Source organism: Pteropus alecto, unplaced genomic scaffold (genome assembly GCF_000325575.1).
Source record: "Pteropus alecto unplaced genomic scaffold, ASM32557v1 scaffold25, whole genome shotgun sequence".
Taxonomy (NCBI): Eukaryota; Metazoa; Chordata; class Mammalia; order Chiroptera; family Pteropodidae; genus Pteropus; species Pteropus alecto.
Genome location: NW_006441955.1, coordinates 16,445,795 through 16,458,271, shown reverse-complemented (window position 1 = coordinate 16,458,271; position 12,477 = coordinate 16,445,795). Strand labels below are relative to the sequence as shown.

Below are 12,477 nucleotides of genomic sequence, written 5' to 3'. Positions count from 1 at the left end.
CTGCTCTTTGGTTTGTGAATTTACAGACTCTTTTAGTTTTCCTGAATTTTTCCTCTTAAAGGAGACATTTGGAACTTGCTGAAGAAGCCTTCTTGGCAGAGCTTATTATGTGGCAGCATTAGGTATTTTTGTTTATTTGTTTTAATTCTTTTCAGTCCTAAAGATTATGTTAAAATGAAGTAGTGCTCAGATCTTAAACGTAACTCTTTAGTTTGATATTGTTGTTTTAAATAATGACTCAGCCTCTAATGTGCTTACGATGTTGGCCCCTTGGCCTAAAAATCGTTTGTTGATGTAGCCAAGTCTTTTCAGTGAGGCCTGTGGATGATTTATGGTGAGAGTGACTGGGAATTTTATGCTCTCCTAGTTGGCAAGTTCTCTATTTCATTGTGTTCTTTTTCAAAAAACTGTCATTACTAAGCCAGTAGTTAAAAACATAAATTCAAATTTCCTTTGAAAATACTCTTACTGAATTTAGATTTGGCAAGAACCACATTTTATAATAATTTACTCAATTTCGTCCCCCAATAAATCATCATGAATTAACATTATCTATTACAGAGAAGATGGGATTACTCCTCCTAGAATGTTACATCAGAGACATCTTCCAATTAATTATAATTTGCAGATCCCAGTTGGGTATAAAATCCTTTGCCTTGTGCTGAGATTCAGAAGTGGGTAAATCAATTCTTGCTTTAAATGAGCTTTCGACACAGTGAGAAAGATTTGTCAAAGAGTGACTCTCTACAGCACAATATGCCCAGTTCTATAGTGAAGGACAAAGTACAAAAGGAGCACACAGACAAAAGAAACGGTCACCAAGAAAAGGAATGAGAAGATGTCAAGGAAAGTTTTACAAAAGAGGCAGCCTTTACATCAGTGTTTGATAAAGAGTAGGCTTTTGACCAAAAGACAGAAAGAGCAAACATTCCGAGTGGAAGGAAAAGCATGAGTCAAAGACGTGCCTGGGGAAAGGGCAAGATGTGTCCAGGGACTAGGAGTAGAAGAGTATGGCAGAAGATGGAATATGGTGGGAGATTAACTAGAAAGGTCGACTGAGCCAGATTCTGGATGGTCTTTCCTTGAATTGTCTTGTATGTCATCCAAAGAGTTTATGTGTTATTCTTCAGGAAATGGGGAGCAAGTTGAGGTTTGTGGCCTGGAGCTGGATTTGATCAGTGTCTTGTTTAAAGAACACAGTTCTGATGGCATTTTGGAGGCTCAATATTTGAAAGATAAAGAGGACAGTTAGGGTTAGGAAAATTAGGGAGAGTATAGTGCAATAATCTAGGGGAGGGAAAGTAAAAACTTGAAGGTCTGATAGAAGACAAAGGCAATGGAAATAAAGGATCAGAAAAGTCTTGTACAATTAGGGTCAATGTTGCCTCACCGTTCACAGAATTATGGGAAAGACTATTGATCTGTTCTAACCTCAAGATTCTATGAATTAGTCTTTTCTGACCACATAAGAACCCTACATTCCAGAAGTGAGCATTTCTTCACAACTGTAAGTATACATCAGGATGCTTCAGATATATCCCTACATAGTTAAGAAGTGAAATCATTTCTCCCACCTTGATTAACATGAGTTGAAATGGGGATGATTAGATCTATTTACTTGAGCACAAACTAATTTTTTTTTTTTATGAGTTTCCAGTGTGGAGACATAGTAATGCTTATAAGGGTAGTTTCCATGGATAGGAGACCTGTACTTGAGCTTTACAGGAAGATGAGTTTTAGTTTCTGCTCACTGAACTCAGAATAAAAATTAAATTAAAAATTGAGTAATAAAACTATGAGGAAATTAGAGAAAGGAAGGAAAGAAGATAATCAAAGGACATGGTACCAAAGATACTGAAATACCTTGTTAAAATAGAAGATACTGACTTGCTGAATAAGTTTTTATTGTTTTGCAAGTTCCAAGGATTTAGAGTAATTGAAGAAACATATTGTGAAGGAAGCAAGTAGGCCATTAGACACAGACACCATTGGTGATTGCATAGTGGCAAGTGTGGCAGAAAAAAAAAATGATATTAAGATGGAGAACATGCATTTTGAAGCACTTAAATTCTCATGCATCTCATCCTTAACTGGTCAGTGTATCATTACTTATATCTACTTCTTTTATTTACCAAACATTTATTTGTTATTTACATTTACTCAATTAAACCTCATAACAACCCCATGAAGTAGGTACTTTTATTATTTCCATTTTACAGGTGGAGTAAGGTTAAGCAATTAGCTCAGTCACATGGCTGGAAGTAGCAGAGCCAAAGATTCAGAGTCCGTGTTCTTCACCAGTACACTGTGCTGCCATTCTAAGTTTAAAGGTGGGAGAAAAAGCAGTGTTTTTAATGTATGGTTTAATTAAGAAGGATCTCAACAGGACTCTGTCAAAGATTTGTGTATTCTCATAAATGTAAGTGCAGGCTAAAAGCAGTCATAGCATTTACAGTTGTCCATTTCCCTTATCTCTGATGGTTTACTAATTCATTTAAAAATATAAATCTCTAGTCTTCACTTTCATAAATCCTGATTTAGCAAGCTTGGATTGGCAAATGGTTAATTTCATTAACTGTCAAATTTAGTATTCATAAAATTGTCATTGACACTCGAAAATAATTGGTTTTTCTCATTTAAAAAAAAAAAAACCATGATATGCACAGTGATTTGCCAGAAATCATTTCATAGCTAAATAATTTATTTGTAGCAAAATAATTTTAAATCAAAATATAGGAATTCTTTTAAATTACAACTGTATGTGTGTCTGTGAAATGGGATGAGGTGGTACCTCTTAAAATGTTTGATGTGCTGTTGAGATGAAGGACTCTTAAGAACAAAAGGTGTAAGATGTATTGCTCTTTTAAAAACCTGCTTTCTGTTCCCTCTCACAAGTAAGCAGCATGTCTCAGTTGTCCCTTGTGTAATTTATACCTTCCCCAAAGTGGGAAACTCATTCATTTCGATATGCCGGTTCTTCCAATTATTTACCATTCTATCTCTTATTGAGAAATAGAAATCTGTCTCCAATCAAAGAAATTGGTATAAAGGAGAAATAAAGGAGCCTTGTCCATCTCCCTGAATTCATATCGTATTTAAGGGAAACACAGAAACTAAAATTCCTTTAGTTGTTTTTAGGATATAGGAGAAGGCTGGTTCCTGGGTCTGAAAAGACTATATATAGTGTTTAGATAATCTATATTCTCTTCTGGAATCTGTCCCCTACTCTCCTGTTGGAGACTGGGAGAGTCTGAGGCAATGACACTGTGTTAACATTCTTCCTGCACCTCCCCTTCCCAACTTGCTACCTAAGGTTATGTGGTTTGGAATAAAGTAGGCTATTTGCCTGCAGACCCATGGCCCAGGAAAGTTTTTTGTTACATTGTACTACATCATGGGGTGGAAGTGGAGTATCTGGATGTGACAGAAAGGCAGAGGGCATACTGGAATGAGCACCAGGAATTCACACCTAGAACAGTATATGATGAAGGAAAGAGAGTAGAAAGAGAGCTAAAAGAAATCAAGTACAAAATAATGTGAGCTTTTGACATAGGATCCTAAAACCTTGTCTTTTCATGTATTATTGTCTTTGTGTGGTATTAATTGTATAATATACAATATGAGAAAAATAGCATAGATTTTTTTTAGCTAGAAAGAACCTTAGTGCGGATATCGATGTTCTTTAGAAACATTGATGAATTCACTACTTTCTATGAACCATATAACTTTTATACTTAAATGCCACTGGGACTCACCCATTCAATCCACCAAACAAAAATATAGTGAATGAATAATCATATACTCAATTTAAAAAATAAAACATATAGAGGGAGATTTGGATTAATATTCTAATCCTTGCCTCAACTCTGCCCCTCGCTATTTGTATTACATTGAAAAGGTACTTGGTGGCTTTTAACTTTTTCATTTAAATATGAAAATAAATTAAACCATGTCCTGATGTTTAACATTCATTTCCACAAATCTAATATGGATGACCTGACCCCAAATGAAATTTTCAGCAGTATTAATTAACTAGAAAATATGAGCTATTATTATAGCAGTAGGACCTACCCAGCTTGGCTGCCTCTCCTTCTGTGTGACTGATGTCCTCCTAAGTGCCATATTAACAGTCTTGGATCACGGACCAATTTAATTTGAGTGCAATTGATTATATATGTGTGAGCTCTTCACATTTACTTTTATTAAAATCATATCATAATACAAAGAAAATAGATATAAATTAAGCTGCATGTCCTTCAAATATGCCTCACATCTGGTTCTCATATGGTAGAACTTTCTTCGGTTCCCCTTTATCATACATTTAAAAATTCCTGGGGTACACACACATCTGGGAGTTCTGATCATGTGACCTTCTTTTGAAAAAAACTTGGGTACCTTTATAATTCTATGATTTATTTCATGGTCTGTGTAGTTTTATTTTTTACCTAAAACAGTAATGTAAAGGTAGATTGCTTAACTTATGCTTAAATAATCAATTATATGTTTAAATTGTTTTAGAGATTTCTTCCTTTTTCCTTTTTAAATAGGAATTTACTGACTGACAATGGCAGAAAAAGTCTTAGAGAAGTTAGATGTTCTGGATGAGCAAGCAAAAATACTCTTGGATAGAAGAGTAAAGGTTTGTAAAATAAAAGCTAAAATTTAATTTATTCATTAAATGGTTATTTCAAATATGAATAATTATTTTTACTTTTTAGTTATTGATGCATTAATACTAAGATAAGAACTAATTTGTAAAAAATAAATAATTATATTAGTGAAAGAGTCATCTACGTAAGTGGATACCATAAAGAATTAATTTGATATACAAGGTAACGTCTAGATAGCTGCTGTATTAAGGTATGATGTATCTTAACTGCTTAAAATTAAAACAAAAATCTAGACAACTAGTAAATGTGACTACACCTATAGTTCTCACGAATATGTTAAACATTAAAAATTATTCAGTTGGTTTATTAAAAGGAAGAAAATATTTGGTATAGTTACCAAATTAGAAATAATTAAGGTTCATAGAAATTAAAGTAAAAAGGTGACACTTATCAAATGTAGTATAAAATATTACATAAATAAAAATGTAATAAAAAATCCTCAAAGCCAGATTTTTAGCGCATATGAGCAATTTAATTTGGTTACACAAAGACTTGCAAAATAATATAACAGTATGAATAAATGAGGCATAGATAAGAGCATGCAGTCTGAGAAATTAAGGGAGAAACCACAGAGAGGAACTCAAGTGAATGAACATATTTATGAAGGTGAATTAGCTCTATTTATTTTTTTAATGACCAAAAACATGAGATAGCAATATAAAATTCACTTTGGTAATCAGTCTTTTTTTGTTTTTTAAAACTTTTTATTTTGAAATAATTATAGACTCACAGGAAGTTGCAGAAATAATACAGAGTCCCATGTACCTTTCACCCAATTGCTCCCGATGGTGACATCTTATACAGTGCTGTATCTTGACTGTGGTGTTGGTTACATAAATCTATAATAGGATAAACTTGTACAATATCAAAACCAGTATGAGTCACAACCAATATTAACAGCACTGATGTATTATCGTTAATTGGACTACAGACTTTATTCAGTTTTCACCATTTTTTAACCTGTATTCATTTGGTCATTTATATGTGTAGTTTTATGCAATTTTATCCTAATGTAGATTGGTGTAACCACCACAGTCAAGATACAGCCGGTGTCTGTCACAGTAAAAGAACTTCCACATGTTACTTTGTATTTGTATCCACACTCTCACCCCATTCCCTGTCTCTGTCGCTGGCAATGGCTAACCTGTTCTCCATTCCTCTAGTAATTTTGTAATTTTGAGAATGTTATATAAATGAAATCAGTATGTAAAATTTTTACATTGACTTTTCACCAAGCATAATGACCTTGAGGTCCATCTAAGTTTTTGCATGAATCAATAGCTTTATTATTGTAAATTATATATAAATTTTATTGCTGAGCAGTACTCCATTATATGGATGTACAAAGTTTTAACCACTCACCCACTGAAGGACATTTGAGTTGTGCTAAAAAATAAGATAAAATAAAGGCTGCTATGTATATTTGTGTACAGGTTTCTGAATGAACATAAGTTTTCATTTCCCCAGAGTGAATGCCCAAGAATGTGATTGTTGGTGCAATCTGTCTCTTAAACTCAACAAGGTCAAGGCCACAAAGTTTGGTTTGAATTGTCCCTCCCTGTGCCTCAGCCTGGAAACTGCCTCCAAGAAGTAAGCTGAGCATTTGCAGGGTTTACCTCATTTGTTTTTCTTCTTTCAGGGATCATGGTTCTGCTCTGCTTGTTTTCTAATGCCTGCTTACAGTTGTTTTCACATATTTTGTCTGATTTTCTGGTTATTTACAGCAGAAAGGCAATTCTCACAGTGTTTAATCCTTCGTTGGTAGAAGCAGAAGTTCTCATATCCTTTGGTTTGCTTTAAAATTTTTTATCTCTTCATTCTTCTGTGCTGTGCTCTGAGAGAATTTTTTAGAGAAGATTTTTGGCTCCTATACTCACTCTTTACCTATGCCCTTTTCCTCTTCCGTCTATCTATATAATAATTTGAATTAAGTCCTTTTTCGATTGCTATCTTAACTCTATTTCTGGTTCATGCATGGTGACAGGAAGAAAAAATATTATCTTTGCTAAATATATAGGTTGTTCTTAGATCCAATTTTTAGAATTAGGAAGGAGCCTTCGTGATTATCTAGTCCAACACTTTCATAAATGGGAAAAAAGAGCAGCTCAGGTCACACAGCAATGGCATAAAAAAAGTTGGTGCACAAGGCCCCCAACTTCATTCTGTATTATTTTTCCATTATTTACTGCCACAAAAATTGTGTGTGTGTGTGTGTGTGTGTGCGTGTGTGTGTATAAAATAAAGTTAAAAATTTTGTCCTTTCTTCACAGGATTTTCCCTATATGAAAAATACTCTTTTTCACAATGTTATACTTTGGCTTTGTTACAGAAAAACAATCTTCAGAGTCACATAACGAAAAAGCGTTTTGTTACACCTCTGACATTTGATTTTCAGTTGGAATTTGAAGAGGCTTTTACTGCTACATCCATATCTAAGACAATATCAAAGAGTACAGAAAACAAGTCACATCATATTAAAAAAACAAAAAGGTAACCATCGTAATAACTACTTCGAACTTTTAGTTTGGAGTTTCAAAGCATTACTTCAGATTTGTTTCAGATTACGCAGTCTATGTTTAATGTAAGCTTTGTCAAACAGGTATATTTCATAACGGTTATGAGTTACAATATACTAGATTGGCATTCTGAATATTCCTAGTTTAGAAAATATTTATTACAATATTTCACTATTGCACATGGTAATTGCAGAGAATAATTACAATTCTGACTTTTTAAAAAAGGCTTTTTTTGAGCTGTATTATATTGCTGCAATTTAATGTCAAGATTTGTTTCAAACTTTAACCAATATACTATATATAAAAAAAATCTGCCTAGAATATTAAGTAAGGAAGTTTCTCTGTGTACTTATAAGGAGTAGTCTGAATAAGTCGTACTTGGTCTTTCACGGGCATGTGTACGTGTGTAATGCTATGTAATTTTTTCTGGGCATCAGAAATGTAGAGGAGAGCCCAGAGGAAAAAAAAATACTAAGGTGTAGAATCAATAGAACCTGTCTGAGCTTCTCTCTTCTCCTCATTCTTGCCGTCTTAATTTCTTACTGCTTTCAGGGAGCTCTCAGATGTCTTTAAAGGAATGTTTTAACATTTTGTCCACCTTTTCTAGTTCTCAGGAGGATAGCTGTTTCAAACCACCTGGTCTTTTATGTCCAGAAGAAAAACCCAAATTTCTATTAATGTTCTACTAGATTTCACTCATACCTGAATAATTCTCACTTTCATACAACTTATTGTTTTTTCTAGGGCTCTAAGCCAAGGTCAGATAAAAAAATCTTTGCAGATAACTTTTGTTTCTTTGTTAACAATAGCTCTGCTATTAAATACTCCTGTAATTTTTATTCATTGATTTTATTCTATAAGTATTCATTGAGTGACTGTTGTACTCTGCGGATACAACAGAAACCTATGCATTAAAGTTCGGTGAAGCTGGGGGCAGGGAGTATTCAGATAAGCGAACAGGCAAACACCAATTGCTGCAGAGAGATTCCTAACATGAGGATCAGCAAAAGTTTCCTAGAGGAGATAACACCTCAGGTGAAACCCAGAGAGTCAGTGAAGAGGCAACAAGATTTAAAAGAGGGAAGTAAGTTCCAGGCCAAGGCAATAATATGAACAAAGGGCCTGCCAGAGGCAAAGGAAAGTCCAGTTTTTTGAGGAACCAAGAGTAGTTCAATGTTGCCAGACTTGAATGGGATACGAGGTAGAGACTGGAGAGGGAGCTAAAGAAGTGAGGCTAAAGAGGTAAGAAAAGGCTGGGTCACCAAAGGCCTCATGAGCCCAGTAGAGAACTTTGGACAATCTCCTAAATCAGAGAAGAGCCACTGAAGGATGTAAACAGGGCAGCGCATATTTAGATTTGGATTTTAGAAATATTGTTAAACAGCAAAAGAGGTCACTAAAAATTAAGAGGGTTCCTCAGAAAATCTGACCTTTTACTAGATTCATGGTATCTCCAGAAACTGTCTCCTCCAGGAAGCAACCCATCTTTCAGTGAGTCCTTTTCTAGTCATAACAGAATAATTGCTTAAATAACAGAACATAAAGCAGAAAGTTTCTAAACTCATATCAAGAATGATATCCTGGTTATACTGGTTATGTTGGATAGATTTAGTTCCTCCAAATCTTTAGATGCAGCTGCTGGGCTTATAAGTTATGTTAATTATGACTCAGATATGAGTCTCCACCAGCGCTCACAAACCTCACTCCTACACTGAGCCAAGATGTCTGATCTAATTCACAGAGCTTTCAGCTTAGCCTAAACTTTACATCATAACTGCCACCTCCGGAACCAGAGACTGGTAACTGCATGCTTCTTTCTTTTTTGACCTCTAGCCTCTTGCTATTCCAAGTGTGGTCTTCCATCTAGAAACATCTGTATCACATGGGAGCTTGTTTGAAATGCAGAATCTCTGACCCCATCCCAGACAGAAGTTGCAGTCAAGAAGATCCCACAAGTGATTCCTAGGGACTAACAAATGAGAAGCACTGCTGTAGCACAGTGGTTCTCAAAAGTGGAGGGCTCGTTATAATACAGATTTTAGTTTGGAGTAGGGCTCAAGCATCATTACTTTTTAAAGATTTCCCAGATGATTCTTACGTAAAGCTAGGATTGAGAACTGTTAAAATTCTTAGGGCTTCTTTCACAGTTACTCCTAGAGACATCTTTTCCATGTTGTTATTAGCTCAGGATTTCTGCATTTTTCTTAGATAAATGAGAACTGATAAAAGTGATGGCCACAAGTACCCAAAATTCGCTGGGAGCATCTTCCTAGGATTACTTTCCTGATGAGCAGAGAGTTTTATAATCATTCAAAAATATCTGTCTCTTTTTTTTTGACTATACAGTCTTTAAGAATTCTCAATAAACACAAACCTACTCTTCTCTGCAACTCCTTATAATTGGACTTTTTACAAAAGAGCTATACTCATTTTAACAAAAGTTCCTTTAACAAATTACTTGGAATAAGGAATTTTTAAAGGAGAGTCGAAATGATTTCTCCATTACCTAAGCATTCTGTACTGGATTATCATATCAAAATAGCAATTTTACCTCATGTAAATAAGAAATAGAAAATAAGTTAGAGGCAAGTAGAAGATTAAAAATATTTTTTTTAGATTAATAGAGGCTTTTCATTAATGAATAATTTTCCTAAAATATACCTACATTGAGACCTGTCAAAAGAATATTTATTTTAGAAATAGTTTAATGACAGAAGGATAAACCTGCATACAGAAAAGATAATTAAATATGAATAGAGAATACAGTTGTAGCCAAATTACTTCTGTTTTTAGTTCAATTCATATCTTATACTCTGCATGATGTTAGCTTGGCATAGAGATTAAGAGGATGGAGTTTATAGACCAATTGCAGGTTTGTATCCTAGCTTTGCTTCCTACTAGCTGTTATCTTGGACAAATTATATAACCTCTTTGTGCCTCAGTCTCCTCATCTTTTCCGTGAGGATAATAATTGTATGTATCCCATCAGGTTTTTGTGAAAGTTAAATTGATTAACATATGTGAAGAACTTAAAATTCCCCAACGTACAGTAGGCGCTCAAAACAATGACAAGACCCAACAATAAAAATATAAGCTGTACTTTTGCAATATACAATCGTATATTTTAATCATTAAAAATAAGATAGTAATGAAATACACTTGAGCCATGTTTACACATGGCAATCGCTTCTAAAACGTCAGGTAAAGTGCAATATTATAATAGGTAAGTGGAGATTGGGTGGGGCGGGAGCAAGAAGAATAGAGAAAAGAGAGACGTTTACATGAGTGGAGACAGATTCATACCTTGCCTGCTCCTACCCATACAATTTCTCAGTTACGTGGAGACAGGCTCTTTTAGGTCCCATGAATATTCTGGAAGATAACAGCTTCATCTCCAACTCTCTGTGGAGAGAATTTCACTATTGGGCTAAACACTTCCTCTTCTCTGCAACTAGAAGAGGACTCCCACTTATTGTTCATACCGGAAGAAATCTGAGACTCTAGAGCAGGGCTTCTCAACAGTGGCTACTCACTTGAGAGCTTTTGAAAAATATTCCAAACTCTGCCCTAGAGATCATGATTTAACTCGTGGGGAAGAGTCTGGGCACAGACATTCTTTTTCAAAACACCCCAGATGATTCTAATATACAGCTAGAAGTTCGAGAACCATTTCTAGAGACTTCTTCATTTGTCACCCCCTCGATCAAGAGACCCTCCAATGACAGTTTGCCATTGATCCACTGCAAAATTATCACCTCTCATGGCTATATTACTTGAGTCTCAAATTTCCTGACCTTTATAGGTACTGGAGGAATGTGCACTCACTGAAATGAGTGGCCAAGGAGAAATCACAGGGGGACTCATATGACGGAGGGAAATGAAAAGAAAGAATCAAAAGAATCAAACTCCTAATAAGGCATATTTATGAGAGAAAAACAGAAGACAACTTCAGGAAATATGTGTCTTAAGGACAGAAATAATCAAGGAAGAAAAGATTTTTTAAAAAGCATTTCTTAATCAAAAACTGATTATGGAAATTAAAAATAGAATTTAGATGTAAACTGAATTGCTAATCTAGAAGATCAAATAGAGACACACTCTTACAAAAATACAAAAAAATGAAATGGAAATCATATTGAAAAGAGACATACAGTAAGGTTTCAGAATAACTCATATTAAATATGTACTTAATATATAAATCAGAAGAGCAAGAAACAGATGGTAAGAAAATAATCAAAGAAATATTAGAAATACCCTTTTTCGAAGACAGACTTGAATTTTCAGATCAAAAGGGTTATTGAGTGCTAGACTTATGATAAATTACTTAATTCCAAAGGCAGAAAGAAAATGATTAACTATCAAGGAAAAGAAAGCAAATGAGTTTCATATGCCTCATTTGCATCTCTGAGTCCAGAAAACAGTAAACCATTTTCAACTTTTGAACAGAATGGCAATATAGGAATCCTCTATTTGGATGAATCATCATTTATATATGAGAATAAAAGAGACAAATTTGGGGGCATTTCAGAATGTAATCTGCCTATATATTTTCTTCCGAGAAACATACTGTGAGAAATATTTTATCTTAATTAAAATTAAATATGAATAATAAAATGATTCAAACTAGGTATCTTTATTGCACAAAAATGTATTTGAAATTATTCATGGTGTCAGAATGAAAGCTCTGGACTTCCATTTCACAGTGGCTGTTCTATTGAAATACAAAACATTCCAAAGAATTACCAGGGAAGTAGTTCATAAAAGATTTTCAGCTGGGAAGAGACATGCTTCCATCCGAGCTATACCCTTCTCTTGGGTTTCTTTCCTTGGTGTGCCAGTAACACTTCATTGATGCAGCCCAGGAACATGTAAGAGGCTTCCCTTAATTCCAGTACATGCCATGCAAAATAAAAATTTTTACCTATATTTCCTTTAATTTAGTGGCAATAGGATGTCATTTCACAGGGAATTTTTCAAAATATACAACCAAAAAATGAAGTTGAGGAGGATGAAATAAAGTAGTCCAAAACTAGTACAACTTACAAAAAAACAGGTTTATGATTTCATGTTAAAATTTTATAATTCCAAGTTTCATTCCTTACATGAGAACCCAGTGCTAGGAACACAGTTTTTATCCTGGGCTCATCTTCCCCATTCCTCCTTCTTACTGTTGGTAGAAAATTCTCCATAGGTCTCTTGTATTTCTGTATATCTTATGAGCAGAGGCACTAACTGCCTTTGTTCCTATCTGTCAAGGATGTTTGTATAGTGAACAGCCTTAGAAGACAGAA

The 12,477-nt window shown here is 34.5% G+C and overlaps 1 protein-coding gene across 1 annotated transcript in view; it reads left to right on the top strand.

Annotated features, from left to right (window-relative positions):
* Positions 1 to 4,564: 4,564 nt before the first annotated feature.
* Positions 4,565 to 12,477, top strand: part of CUNH1orf141 (chromosome unknown C1orf141 homolog) — a 32,725-nt gene continuing 24,812 nt past the window's right edge. The window contains exons 1-2 of the mRNA XM_025052002.1: positions 4,565 to 4,639; positions 7,000 to 7,160. Of these exons, the coding sequence (XP_024907770.1) occupies positions 4,565 to 4,639; positions 7,000 to 7,160 (236 nt within the window). The remainder of the gene's footprint in view (positions 4,640 to 6,999; positions 7,161 to 12,477) is intronic.